The sequence below is a fragment of the Orycteropus afer genome, unplaced genomic scaffold (assembly GCF_000298275.1).
Source record: "Orycteropus afer afer isolate SDZICR_OR568_19922 unplaced genomic scaffold, OryAfe1.0 scaffold00038, whole genome shotgun sequence".
In the NCBI taxonomy this organism is placed as follows: Eukaryota; Metazoa; Chordata; class Mammalia; order Tubulidentata; family Orycteropodidae; genus Orycteropus; species Orycteropus afer.
This window is the reverse complement of record NW_006921625.1, coordinates 7,069,728-7,090,637: the sequence shown is the minus strand read 5'-3', so window position 1 is coordinate 7,090,637 and position 20,910 is coordinate 7,069,728. Positions and strand designations below refer to the sequence as shown.

At 49.1% G+C, this 20,910-nt stretch overlaps 1 protein-coding gene across 1 annotated transcript in view; it reads right to left on the bottom strand.

Moving 5' to 3' along the window:
* ADAM12 (ADAM metallopeptidase domain 12) overlaps window positions 1-20,910 on the bottom strand; it is a 286,201-nt gene that overhangs the window by 122,462 nt on the left and 142,829 nt on the right. The window contains exons 3-4 of the mRNA XM_007936890.1: window positions 16,521-16,599; window positions 5,810-5,886 (exon numbers count right to left, since the gene is read on the bottom strand). Of these exons, the coding sequence (XP_007935081.1) occupies window positions 5,810-5,886; window positions 16,521-16,599 (156 nt within the window). The remainder of the gene's footprint in view (window positions 1-5,809; window positions 5,887-16,520; window positions 16,600-20,910) is intronic.

Below are 20,910 nucleotides of genomic sequence, written 5' to 3'. Positions count from 1 at the left end.
AGAGAGATACAGAGAGAGACAGAAACAGGGAGAGAGAGACAGTGCCAGTACGAGCCTTCCCATACAGCTGGCGTCCTGAATTCTGGCTTCTAGCCTCCTAAAGTATGAGACGATACATTTCTGTTTGTTAAAGCTGTCCACTCGTGGTGATTCATTATAGCAGCACTAGAAAACTAAGACAGTGGGTAAGAGTAATATCCCGCCTCATGTATGTGTCATAAAATGTGACGCCATCTGTGTCAGTCAATAGGTGAGAACACGAGGCATATTCTCAATGAATAATTTCCACATGAACGACTCACGCACACAACAAACATCACTCCCCTGGTAGATGTAAAGGAGTCTCTGGCTGGCATGGACGGTCAACACCTTTGCTGCTGACCCAGAGGTGGAGGTTCCAGGCCGCCCAGGGGAAAGGCCTGATGAGGAACTTCCAAAAAACGAGCCAGTGAATCCCTGTGGGGAGCAGTTCCACTCTGACACACACAAGGTCACCAGGAGTCGGGACAGACTCGATGGCAGCCCTCCTTCCTTCCCTGCCTCTCTCCCCTCCTCCTTCCCTTCCCTTCTCCTTCCTGCCATTCCTCCCAGTTTCACAAGACACACAAAGACATCTTGTCTGCACTTCCTGTCTTGGACAACTCACAACCGGGTCAGGAAACCATGACAAGTCAGGAAAGGGTTAAACAATGATTTTTACCAATAGTTACTACTGACCCATCAGTAATAAGCACCTGAGCCGGCTCTTCTTCTGTACAGCTTTGACATAGTTTGCTGTTACGTTCATTCTTGAGAAATATCCACACTCCAGTGGCTTTTTTAGTATACTCACAGTTACGCAATGTCACCGCTATCTAACTCCAGCATGTTGTCATCACCCCAACAAGAACCTCCATATCTGACAGGAGTCACTCCCTAGTCTCCTCTCTCCCAGTGAGCCAGGGTCTGCAGGAAGTATCGTCCCCGCTGTTTACAGCAGATACCATGAGCTGTGACAAGGACACCAAGGAAGGGAGGCCCAAGGTTACTGTCGTGAGGTCAAGAGGGTCTGGAGGTTCCCAGCAATCCTTGGCAGGCCTTGTCTGGCAGATTTTTCTCCACATCGTGTCCCCCTCGTGTGTGACTCTGTGTCTGTCTTCTTGGTATGAAGCCACTCACAAGGCCTAGGACCCACACTGTTCTGCGATGACTGAACGAGTAACATCTGCCAAGAAGATCCCTACCTTCCGCAAACACCGCCTCATTGGCTGGTGCCGGTGAGCACTTGGACATGACTTTCTGGGGGACACAGTCCATTCAGGACAGCAAAAGACAATCATGAACATGGCACCGAGACTGTACTAACCCGGGTTAAACATTCTGGGGAGATACATGATACAAAATTAACACACGGCCTGAAGTTTACACTTGACTTGGAGTCCTTCCCAAGTCAAACTAAGCTCCATGGCTGAGCTCGTTTTCATGACCCATTCTCCACTTTGCGCTTCCTTTCCTCCATGGAAGGGCTGCTTCCTCTTCAACCCCCGTTTTCCACGAGGATCTGTGTGCTTTCCTCTCCTCTTGTCTCCCCTCGTCACGTTTCAAATGACAAAGACTGACTAGTTGTTCCCTCCTCTCTTCTCTGTTCCAGGACAGACTTTTTTCTCACCTGCCCGTCTCTGGTCCTGTTGAGAGTGATGCAGCGTACTCCTGCTTTCTCTCTGCAGAAGTGCCGTCTGCTGGGTGCCAGTGGGCGTCCCCCTATGACCCACGAGCCCTCTTCCACATTCCTAGGTCTTAATGTGCTTTGGGAGCAACCATAGTGAACACAATTCTCAATCCCTGTTTTCTGTCTCAAAATCCACCAGGCTGGTACTATGCACATCCCGCTTTTCGTTTCTGGCCTCAATTGCTTCTCCTGTGCCCGAGCAGTTGACGGGACACAGCTTTTTCTTGGGTCTGATCCTCTTTGCACGATCATCAAGTCAACTACGTAACTCTGGAATTTCTCTGTCGGTGCATGCTCTGTTGCTGGTGGCGACATCACGGAGCTCTGGGAAGTGAGGAACCTCCGGAGCATGATTGCAGGGAGTCGGAACCACCCTTGCAGCACCCCCTCCGTCTCAGTGGTTGACACCAGACGACGAGGCACTCATGTTGATTTTTCTGGAAACCCTGGTGCAAGTTCACGTTATCCCTCTACCAAATTCTAGGGCTGTGTCAGGTGAGGGGAGGGAACGTTGTCCAGGTGCTGGAGGCCTGAGGTGGACACGGAGACTCAGACATGCTACAGCACTGGCTCAGTGAGATTGACCCCGCCCTGTGGAAGGGACCGGAACCCCAGCCGTTACCGTGTCCCTGGAGGCGGAAAGAATTAAGGCAGCATGTCCCAGAGTGACAGCAGGGCAGGCCTGGAAGGAAGGACAGGGATTTGTGAGCAGATGTCTCAGCTACAGAAGAGAGAGATCAGCTGTATTTTAGTATTATCCCAGGAATACTCTGCCCAGTAATTCTCTTTGTTTACATATATTTTTTTATTGGTTACTTAATGTTTTACAAAATGCTTTATTGCAAAAAGGGGATACGCAACACCTTGGAGATCCCCCTTTCCTCTCTGTTACTGTTGGTGGTTGTCATCAAATCAGCTCCAACTCACGGCCACTCCATGTCCAACGGAATGAACAGGTGCCCAGCCTGGCTCGGACCGTCTTCAGCTACTGGTCTGTGCAAGTCCACTGTTGTTCACCTCGGGGTTCCTCTCCCAGCACAGGCTACACAACGTTCTACTGTAACCACAGGCTCCTCACTGACTCCTCCTCACAAGTCGGTCACCAGGCCTTTCTCCCCAGTCTGTCTCAAGTCTGGAAAATTGCCCAAACCCACTGCCATCCAGTCAATTCCAGCTCATAGAGACCCGTAGGGGTCCAAGGCTACAAATCCTTACTGAAGCAGACCATTTCATCTTTCTCCCACAGAGGGCTGGTGCGTTCCAACGGCTGACCTCGTCAGTCAGCAGCTAAATGCCTTAACCGCTGGGCCACCAGAGCTCGTCTTAGTCTGGAAGCTCTGCTGAGACCTATCCACCATGGGCGAGGCTGCTGGCATTTCAAATACCAGTGGCATAGCGTACAGCATCATAGCAACAGGGAAGCCACCACAGTGTGACAAAGTGACAGAGGCTTTTCTCTTTCTCCATCAAGAATTTGACCATCTCTACAAAGATATGAAAACGACCAGACCGGCCCCAATGCCTCCATGTAGGCTGTTCTCACGTGGCTCATTCAGACACCTTCAGACACGTGTGAAGGCCGCTGGTGAAGGAGGCCTGTGTGTTTCTGAGCACTCCCAGCCCACGTCTCCCTTTTCCAGAGTTCACCCTTTTTGGAATGAGCAAGTTCAAACGAGATACCTCCATTCACATGTCAGGGTAGCACAACTTTAAAATTCAGTAATTGGTTAAAACTGTTGCCATCGAGTTGAATCTGATGCATAGCAACCTTACAGAACACAGAACAGCGCCCCGGGTTTCCAAGGCTGTAAATCTTGGTGCAAGCAGACAGCCACTGCCTTGTCCCATGCAGCATCTGGTGGGTTCAAACCGCTGACCTTCTGGTTACCAGCCGAGCACTTACCCGCTGAACCATCGGTGCAGCAGTGTTACATGAATGGGATATGTTGTTGTTGTTGTTATGTGCCCTCGAGTCGGACCCGCCTCATAGCGACCCCTCCTTGGGTTTCCGAGGCAGTATCACAACAGAACTAGATTGCCTCATCTTCCTTCCGAGGAGTGGCTGGGGGGTGAGGACTTTTTTTTTTTTTAATTGTCAATGATTTTTTACTTTAGTGTCTACTTTAATAAATTTTAAAATCATTTACTTAAAATAAATTTTATTAAACAAATTTATTCAAGACACGGGAAACGTGTTTCACTTTGGACAGTAATAAAAAAGAATAAACATTATGTATGCAAATCATAATGGGAAGAAATACATTTAAATAGTATGCAAACAGTACTCACCAGGGCAGGTCCCAAAGGCATCCCCCCACACGTAAGTTACACTCACGCTGAGACCCAGCACCGGTAAGCACTCTATTCTGCCACCACAGAAAACACCCAGGGGTTTTGATAAAAGTACTTTCTGAACAGCAGTACATTATGCAGAAACACGTGTGTGTGTAGTGTGTACGTACATATGTAAGTGCATGTGCAGTGTGTGTGGTGCATGTATGTATAGGGTGTGTTATGTTGTGTATGATGTGTGGGATGCTGATGTATTTCTTTTGGTGTGTGTGATGTGTGTGACCTGTATGTTGTGTGTGTGTGGTATGTATGTGGTGTGTGAGGTGTGAGTTGATGTTATGTGTGGTGTATGATGCTGATGTGTTTTTGGTGCATGTGGTATGTGTGACATATATGTTTTCTGTGTGGTGTGACATGCATTTTTTGTGTGTGGTATGTATGTATGTTGCATGTGGGGTATATACGTGTAGGGTGTGCATCTTGTCATGTTGTGTGTGATGTTGATATAATGTGTTATCTGTGTGGTATGTGTGACGCATGTTTTTGCATGTAGCATGTGTGCTATGTATGCACGTGCTGTGTGGAGGTATGTGTATGTGTGGGATGTATGTTGTATTATTATGCTGTGTGTGGGCTGTGTGCTTTTCTTTGGTGTGTGTGATGTGTGTGCCATGCATTTTTTTTGTGGGATATTGACTTGCATGTACTGTATATGTTGTGTTGTGTATGTTGCATGTGTGTAGGGACCCATTTGCCACAATCCTGCACTCAACACGAAGACTTTGCAGTTACTGCTGAAACACAGAACAGGACCCACTTGGTACCTCTCTCCTCCCTCTCCCAGACCCCACTCTGGTGGCACCGCCAACGCAGAGACAGGGTTTGGAAGACACGCACTGTGAGTTCACAGACTCAACCAATCTGGTGAAAAGCTGAGGCACCTGGAACTCTGTTAAACAAACTGGTTTTTCTGAGGTATACACAAGAGGTGACTGATGGCTAATGACTGTGATCTGGAAGAAGGGGCTGCTAGGATGTTCCAGGCATGGCTTCGCCAGTTCTGGAAGGTCACTGTGGCTGGCACCGTGCCAGAGCCTGTTGGCAAAAGTCCTGCTCACCTTGGTCATTGTTGACTTAGCTCCATTATTTCATTCCCTCATATGAGTAGAGGGAAGCTCTTAGTAACTTCTTCCAAGCCAGGAGTGTAAACGTTAACATTTAATATTCTACCTTTGAACACTGGGAGTTATTAAACATTATAGCCACATAAACGAATGATACCTCCCAAATCCATGGGAGGCTTAGACTCGGGCACCTTGCAGCTATAGCCCGTTCACTCGCCTGCAGCCTCTAGGCCGGAGAAGAATGCGGGAGCAGGACAGAGAACCAGCGGTCTGTGCAAGCAGTGCTCTTGCACACTGTTGTTAGGCAAGCAGCTTCTCCATCCTGCCCAGGTGGAGGTGTGCCTGTGCGTGAGACCCCACCACCTGCACTCAGGGCTTTAGAAACCCAAATCCAAACCCGTGGCCATTGAGACGAGTCCGACTCATGGTGACCCCATCTGGGACTCCAGAGTGGAACGGCTCCACAGGGCTTCCTCAGCTGTAACCCTATGGAAGCAGACTGCCAGCCCTTGCTTCCAGGGAGCTGCTGGGTGGGTCTGAATGACCAGCCTTTAAGTCAGTAGTTGAGTGCAGACTGTTCATGCCATCTAAGGGTCTATAAGGGTTGCAGCGTGAATAGGAACAGAAAGAGGTGTGTGCAGTGGTCAGACCTCAGCTCAGAGCTGTCACCGTCATGGTCACTTACCTGAGACCAGAACAAGTGCTGAGACTGACGACTGATCCGGGATAGCCATGCACATGTCCGTGGTAGTAACAGTGACCCTGAAAGGAGGAGAAAATTGATTGAGCACTAGCACATCTCTGTACAAGAACCCAACTGCCTGCAGCTGCCCACACTTGGTTTTAGCTGCAAGGTTTCCTTCTGCGTGAATCAGCCATCTTGGTTCACCATACTGAACCAGCCATCTTCACATTGAACGCTAAGCCCAACGTGACCAGCTGAGTCTACAGCAGAATCTTCTGATTGACTTAGAGGTCATTAGTAGGTACAATGAATGCCCCTAGCTCCACCCCAGTCTCCCTGACACCCTTCCTGGAAGCCCCAGTGCAGGGCATTTTACCAAATCCAGCAGCAGAACAATCACACTGGCACCACCACCATACCTCCATACTATATTGCCCTTTGTAACAAGATGTGGAACTGCATGGGGTACTGAAACACACTGTGGAATATAATACAACAAGGCCTAACTCTAAGGCTTGCGACAAGAGGAAAGTGGATGAGAGGAGGCGGGGTGAAGAGGGAAGGGGAAGGGGCCGCGCTGACGCACTCAATGGAGAACTGGCGGTCTAGCTCAGCAGGACAGGGAAACAAGAAGGTCTTCTGTGGAAGACAAAAGTCCCTGTGTGACAAGCCCGCCCTACTCTAGTTCTTTAACAACGGAACTGCTTACAAGAAGGAACCAGAATACAGGTACTCCTTGGTTAAGATGGGTATCTGTCCGGAATCCAGGTGAGCTTTACTGTTGAACCAAGGTTGTGCTGCAGAACCAATGACGTGGCTGGCAAGGCACGGCTGCAGCAGCCTCAGCAGTCCTTGTTCTCAGGCCTTGGAGGGCCGGTGGGCATGGGGTCCTGGTAGGGGAAGGGCTATGTCTTCTGGGGAAAGGCTTCTTTGCTCCAACAATAGCCACCTGCCTTTTCCGGAGCGGGGCTTGGCATCCGGTTGTTCTACCCAATAAAGACAACGTTGCAAAGGCAATCCTGATGCTGCTGAGGAGGAGGACCAAACACCACCGTGAGAAAGGGACTGAGATCACGTACTTGTTATTGATTCTAGACGAGACTGGAACCATCTGGAAGGCAGCAACAGGAGGAGCTGTGAGGGCACAAGGGACAGCTCTTCTTTTGTTTGACCTATTTTCTTACTGATTCTAGGAGTTTTTTGTGTATCCTGCACATCAGTATGCTGCCTGTTACACAACCAGTCAGAGCTGACTCTGACTCAGTGACCCCACGTGTCAGAGCAGAAGCATGCACTGCAGGGGTTTCACCAGCTGACGTGACAAGGAGACTGCCGAGACTGAGTGCCTCTGGCTGGACTTCCACCTCCAACCGAGCGTATCGACCCTCTGCACCACCAGGGATTCCAGCTTTGGATGGCAAGTCTTGTAACTTTGTATATGATGTCTTTGGTTGTACACCAAAAACCAAACCAAACACACCGCCATGGAGTCAGATCTGACTCACAGTAACCCCTCTGTGGGTTTCCAAAGCATTATCACCACAGAAGTAGAATGCCCAACCTTCCTTCTGAGGAGTGGCTGGTGGGTAGGAACTTCTAATTTCTAGAAAGTCAAATTGATCCTCACCTTCATGCATTTTACATATTCGTAAAAAGGCAGCTTTCTTCAAGGTTGTAAGTATTCTTCATCTCCTTCCAATAGACCTACAATTAAGCTTCTTCATCTACCTGGTACTGAATTCTGTGGGGAATGCACTCTAATCCTACTTTCCCTCAAACCAAGAGCCAGCTGTTCCACCATCATCGCCCCTCTGCTCACTGGTTTGAAATGCTACCTCGCTACATATGAATGCCCCCCTACATACGTGGTTCCATTTCTACTCTGTCCTCTTTCCCTGAGAAGATCTTCCACCTGGCTGTTCCTGCACCAATGCGACACTGTTTTAAATTCATAGATTAAAAAAATTAAGTCTACAATTCAGTGGTTGGTTGTATATTCACAGTGTTCTGCACCCATCACCACTACCTAATGTCAAAACACTTTTATCTCCCAAAAAGAAACCCAGTACCCATTCTCACTTTCCAGCTCCCTTGCATCTCAGTCTCAGGCAACTGCTAACTTCCCATGCCCCGCCCCTCAGCTCCCAGACAACTGCTCATCTGCTTTCCTTTTCTATGGTACTAGCCATCCTGGATATTTCATACAGTAGACCCGGACAGTACTTGGCCATTGGCATTTGTCTTCCTTCATGTATCGTTGTGTTGTCAAGATGCATCCACGCTGTAGCAAATAGCAGTACTTCACCCCTTGCTCTTCCACTGTATGGACACACCATATTTTGTTTATCCAATCACCAGTTGGTACTCACTGGGATGTTTCTAACTTTCGACTATTTATGCATAACAATGCTGTAAACACATATATATGTTTTTGTGTGGACATAGGCTTCCAGTTCTCTCAGGTAACTCTCTTTCAAACTGTCTTCCAAAATGTTGTTGTTGTTGTTAGGTGCCACCGAGTCAGCTCTCACCCATAGCGACCCCGTGCACAACAGAACTAAACACTGCTCAGGCCTGTGCTGCCCTCCAAAGCCTGGCCACGCTTAAGCCCAAAGTTGCAGCCATTGTGTCAGTCCATCTCACTGAGGGACTTCTCCTTTTCCATTGACCCTTTATTTTACCAAACATGATATCCTTCTCCAGGGAATGGTCCCTTCTGACAACATGACCAAAGTAGGTGAGAAGTCTGGCCATTCTCGCTTAAAAGGAACATTCCAGCTGCACATCTTCCAGGACAGATTTCTTCATTCTTCTGGCAGTCCGTGCTATTTTCAGTATTCTTCACCAACAACCACAATTCAAAGACATCAACTCTTCTTCGGTCTTCCTTATTCATTGCCTGGCTTTCACATGCCTATCAGGCTACTGAAAATACCATGGCTTGGGTCAGGCACACCTTAGTCTTCCAAACAACAACTTTGCTCCTTAACACTTTAAGGAGGTCTTTTGCAGCAAATTTGCCCAGCGCAATACAATGTTTGATTTCTTCAACTGCTGCTTTCATGGAAGTTGACAGTGGATCCAAGTAAAATGAAATTCCTGACAACCTCAACCTTTTCTCCACTTATTGTGATGTTACTTACTGGCCCAGCTGTGAGGATTTTTGTTTTCTTTATGTTGAAGTGTAATCTGTATCGAAGACTGTGGTCTTTGAACTTCATCACTAAGTACACCTCAAGTCATCTTTACTTTCACCAAACATGGCGGTGTCTTCTACATATCACAGGTTGTTAATGAGTCTTCCTCCAATCCTGATGCCACGTTCTTCTTCATATAGTCCAGCTTCTCAGATTTGCAAAGCATACAGACTGAAAAAGTATTATGGAAGGATACAACCCTGAGGCAAAACTTCCTGATTTTAAATGCTAATAATCCATTGAAATTTTAGCTAAGACTCCACTGAATGTATAGGACATTTGGGAAGAATGTGTGTTTTTCAATAGAGTTTTCCTGTTCATGTAGATGGTTAAGTCTCTCTAATAAGGTTGTTTTTATGTCCTTCAGTTTAGCATTAGGTTTTTTTTCCCCCTCCTTTAATGTGGCTATTGGAAATCTTTTGTTAGGTTTGCTTATGTCTGGCTATGTGGTTTTGCTGATGTCATGAACAGAATCTTTTTACTATTATTACATATTACACATTACTGCTTGTATAAAGGAAAGACTGGTTTTCTAAGTTGATCCTCTGTCAGAACTTCTTGCTGGATCATATTATCCATTTATTATTAGCTTGCAGAATGTCTTGGAATTTCTAGCTTGTTGATCATGTTCACTGCAAAAATCGAGTTTTGTGGGCTATTGCTGAGCCCCATTGTGCCCTGTTAGCTAGAGGTGTTGCCTTAGTTCTGAATGGGATGGGCTTGTGAGACAATCAACATGCCTTTGACTACAGACTTAACTACATCTGTCCTTGGAAGAAAAGAAGAACAAAAAGGAACTAGTTCAAAGCCCAAATCCTTCCTTTATAGATGTGAAGTGCCCAGGTTGCTACGTGGTTACACGGTGTTGAGTGATGCTCACACAGGGGCGCTTGTGCAGGCTGTTCAGCAGTGTTGTGCTGGCCCACCGGAGGAAAACCAGACTCACTGAGGTTGTTCACTTAGAAGGAAGCAACATTAATGCTCCATACAGCTTCCTGAAATCCTGTCGTCACCGAAAACCTTATCAAATTCTAGTTAATCTACTGAGATCAGCTAATTAACTTTTGTTTGTTTATTTCAAAGTACACACAGCATTGATCTCTTATTTTGATGTTAGTTTTTTCAATAAAGTGTTGATTTTGGGCAAAAAAGGTAACAAAAAAATAAACTGAGTTTTGTGGGCTTTTGTCCGGACCTTCCATACAGTGTTGAGGACTGGGATGGCTAGGTACCTAGTGGCAGAGGCAGGGCATTGCACACCGAGGGAGAGCGTGTGCCAAGGAAGGGTGCAGTAAAAGGGGCGGGATTCTGCTTGGGTGGAAGACTCCAGTTCAGGGGTACAGCACCCAAGGCCTTCCATCCCTCCTTCGATGAAGCTGTGCTCTACAAGGAACACATGGCTTCGGAAAGTATCCACTACAGTGGGGTGGAGTTGGGACAGGGCCCAACCAGCCACACCTGCCTGCACTCAGGCCACTGGGGACAGCAGACCTAGCTTCCTGATCCTCTGGGTGAAATGAATTTTGAAACCTCTCTAGATAATTTCTTGGCAAGATCCTTATGGGAATCATGACAGCAATTCTCTACACAAGGGGATCAGGTGGCCGGACTGTGACACCCCCCAGGACACACAGAGGTCCAGGTGCCCTCCCCCAGCTCCTGCTGCACAGGATGGGGCTGTGAGTTCGGTCCAGGGCACACAGCAGGCACGGTCGTGTCAAGGCTAAAAGACATTTGGAAACTTGAAAGGACAAGTGACTCATGTCACTCAGTTTAGGCTGCCAAGGGTAACCAGACGTCACTGGTTCTTGACCGTTACAGATCTTTGGGGTCCCACACGTCACAGAACATCCCCCCATCTTAGAGAAATGTACAATATGGCGTTGATGCAAAATACTGGTTAAAGATGTAAATAAATTTTAAAAAGTCCGAATGACAAGAATCTTAATTACCGACCTCTGATGTCTCTAACTCATTTATTCTTGATCTCAGTTTTTTAATAGATGATTTATCAACTGTACTTTCAAACTAAAAACCCAGAAATACAAGCTCCTTAAAGCATGAGCAGAGGACAAATGAGCATGGCATCAATTTCCCTGTCTGCCGGTGGCTGAAGCCCTGCTTACACGAAGGCAGGGCACAGGGCGTGCATGGTGATCAACTGCTCCAGTAAATAACCCACCTGTCTTCATTGTCACCACTGCTAACAACTCATTTCTAGGCTCCAAAACTGCAGTGCAGTCTGTTTTCAGACACGTGATGAATAAGCTCACTGCTCCCTCCTGACAGTGATACGTTTCCTGGATTACGAGGCAGAAATACCAGAACCCTGTATCCCAGACTCTTCAGTGCAATTTTCACTTCATGAAATCTTACTTCTTCAATAAAGAGGATTCACTAGATGCTGCAACAAGTGTGAGCCAGCTTTTCTGACTCAGGACGTTGCCATTCAGCTTTTCTGACTCAGGAAGACACAGCTGTCACACCACGTGCCATGGGACTGATCATGGACTCAAGCAGACACTCTCTCTCTCCTCCTCCCTGGGTGGTGTAAACAGCTAAGTGCTCAGCTGCTAATGTGGCCTGCTCACAACAGCCTCCTGGGTTCAAACGTTTAAACGTCTTCTCAATGCTCTTCTGCGATGACCAAGCCTATCCCTATGGCCTGCAAGTGCTACATACGCTGACCCGTGTCAACTTCTAAATACTTCCTCCCACCTCATGGTGTGTGAGAAACACATAGCACCAGCCTGCAATGCCCCTCCCACTCCCCACCCCTGGCTTTTGCCTCCTCTATGCCTAGATCTTGGTCCCAATGACCCTTCCTCCAAGATCCATAGATCAGACGAGGCTTCTCACCTTTCTTTTTGTGTACTTGGCACAGATTTTGTTTGTGGTGACTATACTAATGTCTCTCTCCTCCCTCTCCGGCCCCACACGGGCTCCCCTGTCTGTTTCAAGTCACTGTTGTGTCCTCTGTGATGGTCCCCATGCCTGGCACAGCATAAATGCTCAGTTCACAGGTAGGCAACAGGCTGATGCATCTGCAAAGCATCGAGGCCAGTAGGAGACTCTCGAGGGCCCTTCCAGCCTTTCCCAGCATTGTCTGTGGGGATGTAAATAGCGTCAGTGTCCAGTGCGTTGTCCCCCCCGGGCCTTATTAATAGTGACAACACTTAACAGTCTTTCCTTAGATGTGGCTGACAAAGGATAAAGCCACAAACCCATCAGTCAGGACAATCGAGAGATAACGGTGATCAATTCCTAAAGGAAACTCAGCCACTTACTCATATTGTTGAGATTAAAACAAAACTTCAGCCTCAGCAAGGCTCTGATTTTTTATGTCACCTTACATTCATGGAAATTCCTTGTGTTGCTGACTCCAGGGAGTGAGGAGGTGAGTCAGCAAATTTCTCTTTGTTTTCCAGCTGGTTCAATGAAAACACAGCCCAAAGGGCTGGGTCTGTCTCCACATCACGAAAGACAATCTAAGGCCGTGGGCCTGGCGGGGCTACATCAGGAGCGAACAGTTGGTCAGGGTCGGGCCACTCATCCTAACCTTGACGGTAACGTGGCTGGCAGCTTAGCCGGTGCTCCAAGGCAAGGCTGCTCCAGAGGCCGCTGCCAGGTTCAGAGACAAGTTGTGACCTTCCTGACTGTAAAAGCACCTTGTATCTGACACTTCCGGAGGTGTGGGAGTGTCAAGTACCCCATCCTCCAGTCCCTTTGTCAACTGCAGAGAGATTCAGAGAGCCGGGTGATGACCAACACAAAGTATCAAGTTGATTTCTTCCAAAAGGGGCTTTGAGTATCTTCTGTAGGAGCCCTGGTGGCACAGTGGTTTAAGTGCTTAGCTGCTAACCAAAAGGTGGGCAATTTAAACCCACCAGCTGCTCTGCAGGAGAAAGATACAGCCTTGGAAACCCTCTGGGGCAGCAGTTCTACTCTGTCCTACCAGGTCACTAGAAGAAAGAATCAACTCGAGCAAGACATTTGTTTTGGGATCTTCTGTAGGAAGATGCAGCTTTCCCACTGTCTCCTCCTGCTCCTTGCCAGGTGAAGCCTTGGGACCCGCCTAGGGGACGCCGGGTCTGCAGGACAGATAGTAGAGTACCGCATGGAGAGTGGGGCCAGTGTCACTGCCGTTGACTGTGGACAGACACCAAGACCAGCCTCCTTGTCTTTCCCATGCAGGGGCTCTACCCTACGCCTGTCCCTAAAAGTCACCTCTGTGGAGAGGAATGATGGAAGGGGCAGGGAAATGAAGCTGAGACCTGTCCTTCGAAACGGTAACCTCACGGAGAAATGAGCACAAAGAAAAATGCCCCCCCACCATCAATCACCAAACATCACAAAGCACCAAGTTGCCGACCTGGAGACAGCTTCTCGTTAGCCCTGGCACCCTCCCTCTGGGCTGCCTTCTAAGAGGCCTGGATCTGGAGCCTCCACTGTCTCAATCCAGCAGCCTCTGCACGGACAGCTCAGTGACACCGACCACAAGCGGAGGGACCCTTCGGGAAAGGATAGTGGTGATGGCCGCTCTGGGTCTTCTCATTCCTTCACATTCACAACCGGTGTGCTTTGTGGGTATGTCTTTTAAAATGCACAGCTGGACTTTATCCTGAACTCTAAGCAGTGACTGTTTTTATGTTAACGAGCAGACTCAATCTATCCCCGTGTAACGAACGTGACAGACGCTGACTCAGTTTACCTATTTGTCTCAGGTGGTTCTCTGCTGCTGCTTTGATTCTGTGCCCTCGAATGGCGTGATGGTTTGCATTCACCCTCAGTGTATCTGCAACTGTACATTCTGTTCATTCTCACAACGGTTATACTTAAGTGTGCATGGGGCATTCATGACTCATCAAAATCCTAAGGTATTCAACATCTCTGTTATTCTCTCATACAATGTAATTGTCCTAAAATTAGTAAATCTATTCACCCATCATGCTCTTGGCCACCCAGATTTAGTCATTACTGGTGGTTCAAACCCACCAGCCAGTCCTCAGAAGGAAGACTGGGGAATCTACTTCTGTAGATACCGCTTCAGAAACTCGAGGAAGGGTCGCTACGAGTTGGGACTGACTCAACAGCAGTGAGGTTCCTCCCCACCCAGGCTACCATCAGTAGTTGAACCAGCTTATCTAGACTGCAATACAATCCTCTTGCTCACCACTGCCTCTTCAGTCCCACCTTCTCTCGTGTTCAAACTCCTCACACCAAGACGTTCTCTGGTGGGACCTCTGGGCAGTACATTCCTTTGTCACAGATTTGAAGTGAAAATGTCTAACTCACTCACTCACTGCCATCGAGTCGACTCTGACTCCTAGTGATCCCTTCTTGGGTTTCTGAGGCGGTTATCACCATGGGAGTAGATTGCCCAGTCTTCCTTCTGAAATGTCTATTTCGTATCAAATAATTTGAGTATGGAATTGCGTTTTCCTCCACTCCGGGAAGTTTTTCTTCCCTAGCTGCTAATGAGAAGGCTGCTGTCGGTGTAACTGTCCTTCTGTGCAATCTCCCGATTCTCCCAGCGGTCTGAGGGTCTTACCTTTGCTGCTCTCCAGTTGCACTCTAAGTCATTCCAGAGTGGGTTCATTTGCACTCCTCCTGCCTAAGACTTGGTGGTTTTCCTTCAAGACTTATGTCTTTCTTAAATTCGGAAGAATTCTCCTCACACTGGGTTTAAATAGTGCCCCTTCTTTATTTTTATCTGTGTTTTCATTCTGGAGTTTTTATGCGACCCACTTTGGACAGTCTTACTCATTCTCTTGAAAACATTTCCATTTTTCTCGATTTCCTGGCCACCTTGCACCCCTAGAGGTGCTAATTCTCTTGTCCACCCATGCTCCCTTATAGTAGCATTTTCCACTGGGTGCTCATTTTTAGTTTGGACTCATCTACAATACTTATTATATTATTGATAGAGGCAACTCATGTAATCTAACCAAAAACTCAAACTCACTGCTGTGGAGTCAGATCCGACTCATGGTGATGCCTCCTTGGGTTTCTGAGGTGGTATCACTACAGAAGTAGATTGCCTAACCTTCCTTCTGATGGGTTTGAACCGCCCACCTTCTTGTTAGCAGTCAAATGCCTTAGGCACTATACCAGCAGAGCTCCCTCATATAATCTAGGTTCTAGAAATACCCTTCTATGTGGGGTTGGCTTCCGCCTGGGGGTTCCACTGGTTTGGTCCTCATTTTGAGGTCAGGATCTTCCATTCCTGAGCTGCTGCTGAAAAAGTGGCCCCTGGCTCACCCCCATTCCCAACGTACACACGAGGCAAGCCAGAATTTCCATTCCTCCATTTTATGAAATCTCTTTCAGGCCAGGACATCCGGTACACAACTCTGATTCTTGCTCATTCTCTGGGCCTGTGGGGAGACTTTTTCTTGTCCCCTTTCACAGAGGAAGTGGCTCTGCCGGGGGTCTGGCTTTTTGAGATTCTTGTTTGCAGGTGCCCACTTCTCTTCCCCCCCCCCCCGCCCCCATAGGCATACCAGACCCATTCTCTGGGTGCTGAATCAGCTTTCAGGGCCCTATGTCCCTATCTCACAAGCCCACTGCTCTGGGCTTACACTTCCTCCCTATTCCTGCCTCTTGGAGACTTATCTGACTCTCTCAAGCTTCAGCAGCCATGAACAAACATCATCACATTCTTGTGTTATTCTTATACTTTATCTAAGATTTCTCTCTCCTCCTGGGCTGAGGAAGCTGCATCAGCTCCCTTCACTAAGTTGCCGGAAGGTGAAGGTCTCAGTCTGTAAGAGCCAAGTGATGAACACGTGATCAAGAAAATAAGTAGGGGCTTAAAGCAGAGAGGGCAGAAAGCACCTCAGACGGTGATCACCATTTGACGAAGTGTCAACTGTAAATCTCACACCTTCCTCTGAACTTCCTGTTTAAAACTTGAAAACACATGACCTTCCCAGTCCCTGGGGATGGGGATTCTGTCTTATTCCCCTTGAACCCCCACTCAAACATGAGGCCCAGCACAGAGGGGATGGAGTACAAGCTCGCTAAATGAACAAACAGAACTAGAATTTTGTCCCAGTTGCATATAAAACTTCAAATATGAGAACAGCTGATTAAACAGCAATACATGTCACATCACAGTGACATCTGTGAAATGGGATCACCGACTTTGTGGAGCCCGTTAATAGAAAGGGTCAACAGCCCTCTGAATTTCTTTAACTTAGCAAAGTGCAGGCCAGATGTGCCTGTTGTCCAACCCATTGCTTAGGCTGGCTTTATCTTTCTGAAAGAAAAGGAGCTGCCCAGTTGAGCCTGGGACTCCTTGAAGGTCATCTCCAGGTCAGCCCCGCACCAGCCTCCAGGCCGAGTTTCCCCGGAGTTACGCTGTCACGCCTGAACGTGACATGACTCCTGAGCTCCTCTCGGGGCCCAAGTCAAGCACCTGGGCCGGTGGCTTTGCTCTGGATGAGACAGCTACAGAGCGTACACAAGGACTCGGTGGTGCAGTGCCCCGGGCTCCGCGCAGCAGGAATTACCGTGTCATTTCTAGTGAGGGTGACGTCGGTGCCGTCCTGCAGGTAATGGGTCTCCGTGAAGCCGCCGGCGATGAGACCTCTGTAGAAAAGCAGAACAACATGCGGTGAGAGAGCATCACACTGACACGCTGCCTGTGAGCGTGGAGACCAGGGCAGCAGCAGGCCTGCTCTTACCACCCCGGACTCACGGAAAACACCACGAGGCTACACAGAGCTTTCAAGCTGTTGAGGCCAGGCAGGGAGAATCGGGGGAGACCCAGGCCAGCAAGATCCACACGTGTGTGCTGTGAACAATACCCCACACGGTACCTGTGGAGCCCTCCCCGTCACTGCCTTCCACCTCATTTCTCCAACACACACACACGTGCACAGACACACACACGTGCACAGACACACGCCTGTCTGGAACTCATACTGGCACATTTCCGACTTGGGGAACGCTGCATGCCTAGAAAGGCCCGTCTCGGCAGAGCAGCACCGACGGCTGAGCACCTGCTGGGAAAATCACCCGGGACCCATTGCACTGCCCTGCTGCTTCGCCTGCAGGAAGAGAATCCGCTGTCAGTGCTAAACACTCAAGAAGAGACGAGAATGGCGGTGCTGTGCTAAAAGTGGGGCTGCACGAGTGGAAGACGTCATGGGACCCACTGGACGTCAAACTCCTAAGGCAAACCGAACGGGGAGAAAACCCCGCTCATTCTAATGGAACCCGCATGCAACCTGCCGGATCCTCATTCCCGCTGGGAGAGCGTGAGTTTGTTTAGGGTTTCTGTTATTTTGTAACGTCTCACATAACTTGCGCTGTGTGATCCTGCTCAGCATGAGCACAAGGAGTGTGCTTCCTGTGCGCCTACTATGTACCAGGCACTGGCCCCAGCTGCTGGTGTGCAAGGACACACTGCCCACCCCACTCTCCAGGGGACTGCAGTCTGGTGGGGTGACAGGTACAAGATAACCCACTGCAGGGGTGTGGCACAGGGCAGGATGGACGGGTACACAGAGGGTGGGGCGCTGTGGAAGGGGAAGCTTTACCGCCAGAGTTAACAAGGCTGGGCCCTAAGGGGTGGAGTAGGAGCTGCCAGGAAGACGGGGAGTGAGAGGCGGTGGGAGGGAAAAGGCATTCCGGCCAATGGCTGTCACCAGAAGAGCCCTTCGGCAGAAGACAGTGAAAGGCTCTAACTGGAGCCTGGGTGTACCTGTCAGGGCAGCAGCAAGTCATGACTTGTTCTAAATCCTGAATTCGACTGGGGGTGCAGCGAGCAGGGATGGTGCTGTCTGGCCTCGCCACTGGGGGTGCGGCGGGCAGGGACGGCCCTGTCCCTCCCCACTGTCACTGATCAGGTAGCACATCCATTGAGTCTACTGGGACGCACGGTGAGTTATTCACATGGAGAGTTAGCGGGAAGTGGAAGCACTCAGTCTAGAGGGCACATGTGCTTCCTGAGAAACTAACCACCCCCCTTCTCTACCCCATGTACACACACTACTTTAATATCCTTTTTTGGGGCACGTTTAGGGGTACTGCGAAAGAAGTACACAGCAAGGCCAGACTTCCCATATCCCCTGCACACCGTCTTCCTCCTATTAACGGCTTGCACGCCTGTGGAGCATTCGTTACCACTGAGGAACCAGCACTATGTGCTTCACCCCACCAGTTCTGTGGCGCACCCTTTAAGCCGGGCCACAGGACACACGTGGCCAGGCAAAGCCAGCCTCAAACCTCCCACCGCGTGCTCGCAGCTGGAACTTCCAGGGAAGAGGGCTCTCCCCTTGGACCTCAAGGCCCTAAGGTGCAACTACAGGGCTTCATGGTGGAAAGGACCGTGACTAAGGGCAGAGATCCCTGAAGCCTATAATGGGCGACTCCCCTCCCATCCAAGAAATCCCCCCTCCTGTGCTTCAGGGGGTTGGAGCTGGGATTTGCATCCTGAGTCAGGGGGTGGGAGTGGGACAGAAGTGAGAATGTCACACGCCTAATGGCATGGGAAATGCTCTCTTCACAGCCCCAGGCCCCTCAGACCTGTCCCGGCCAAGTCCAGGATGGAGGGTAATCCTTGTTTCATACCGATTTCAATGGATGGGAGCTCTGGTAGCATAGTGCCTAAGCATTTGACTGCTAACCAGAAGGCTCGTGGTTCAAACCCACCAGCCACTCCTCGGAAAGAAGATGGGGCAATCTACTTCCGTAGTGATACCTCTTCGGAAACCCAAGGAGTCGCTGCTATGAGTCGGGTCCGACTTGATGGCACACAACAACAACAACAACATCACATGCCTGGTTTCAGTCAGCCAGACTCTTACGGAGCATCCAAGTTGCCGTGGACCAAACAGCGAGTTCTTCAGCAGCGTGCCAAAAGACATAAGACAGCGACAGGCACCCACTCACTGATGAAGCACGCAGGTTCTCTCAACCTCGTGCTTTCCACGCCGTGCTGGTGCCTACACACCACACAAACCACGGCTCCTGCGCCCTGCAGGCATCCCTGTCCCCCTGCCCCAGCTTCCTCCTTGCCCCAAGCAGGATGCCTTCCAGGGGGTGGCAGCCCTGACAGGTGGTCAGCAGCAGGGAAGAGGGAGCTGTGAAAGGGGAGCAGGCAGGGCAGGGGGAGGGAGGGACAGCAGTGAGAACAGACAGCAGCAGCCCATTCAGTGCCAGAGGGTTCCAGGAAGGCCCAGGAAGCACGACGACCTGCTGGGGGCTGGGGGGACAGCGGCAGAAAGGAGCGTGGCCCAGGAGAGGGGTGGGAAGACAAACCCATCCATTCAGTAAAGCAGCATCGTGGGAAGCGGAGGGGCTGGATGTACAGTGAAGAGGGGGCTGTTCTGGATGGAAGGGACTTGTGGGTGTGGTCATCGGCAAGCAAGAGAATGCTTCCCATGTGGAGCAAAGGAGGATGAAGAAAATCTAAGACACAGGAGACAATGAGTGCAAAGGATGGAAGGGGCACAAGAGGCCCAGCCTCCACAGCCCTGAGACGAAGAACTAGACGGTGCCCCGCCACCACCGCTGACCGCTCTGAAAGGCATTGTGTAAGGTCCTGGACAGAGGGGGAGGAAAATGTGGAACAAAACTCAGAATCATGAAAAAAAACCAGGCTTACCGGTCTGATGAAGACTGATGGAACCAGTGACACATGGCCTCAGATACCTTTCAGCTAAAAACTGAACTTAACCCCTGCGACTCAACTGTCAGCCAAAGGATACTCAGGCCTGTAAGGTGAACAGTAGTATCAGGAGGGTCTGCAGTCGTTAGAACAATCAAGCCTATGAGACCAAGGGACAGCATTCGCCCAGGGACAGAGCTGGGAAGGCAGAGGGGACGAGAAGGAAGGACAAGGGAAGGGGTGAGCGCAGGGAGGAAGTGTTAGTGTGGGGACTGCGGTGAATGTCACACAAAATGTGTGTGGACTGTTGAAGAGAAAACCAACTTGCTCAGGAAACCTTCACCCAAATCACAATGAAAAAAAGAGAGAGAAAGAAAACAAGGCAGAGAGGGGACAGTGGGGCAAAGCTGCACAAGGAAGGACCGCAGACCCCGGGGGTCAGCAAGGGAGGAACTGGGAGTGGCCATTACTCCTGATGAAGGAGGAGCTGGGCCTGTTTCAAGGTTGAGGGAAAGGTCAAACATTTGGAAAACCACTACCCAATTTAATAATCACTTAAAATAGACCCATTTCTCAGTCTTGCTATAATTTAACACTGCAGTTTTATTAAGAATGATATTTATTTCATATTTTATTAATAATGTAGTGATTCAGTTCTTTGTAACAATGCTGGAACCTTAGTATTTAAGGCAAAGGAGAGTGACACATGGAGGAATTTGTGGAACAAAGAGACATACACAAAGGCTCCTGACCAGACCTAAGTGCAAGCTAAATTAGATGGCTGTCAAGGAGAGGGGACACTTATTTCACGTCTGAAAGATGTGGACAATCCATCAGGGAGGCTGACGACTAGAGATTAATTTTTGGTAGAAGCCCATCAGCACACTCGTTGACAGAGTAATTTGGTGGTTTAACAGCAGTACAATTAATTATAAGGCTATAAAACGTGATTCAGTGCAGTAAGACAAAGACCAACGGGTATGTTTGCCTTAAAAAAAGGTCTCACTGCTTCTCAGTGTTATCCAAACATCACGTACGTGAAACAAAAAGATGACCCTGTCGTACTCGGGGCTCCAGAGAGTTCTTAAACACTACTGTATGTCTTGTCTCATTGAAAGAGGGTGAAACAGGGGCTCCTGTATGTGCCCATCCCAACCAAGGCACGGACAACTTGCTCCTTGTTGAGTTTTTCTCAGGAAGTCTGGAGGAAAAAGATTTGCTGATTCAAAATTCAGAGGTGGTATTCCCACCTGTACAGATTACAGCTTTTCAAAAACATTTCACAG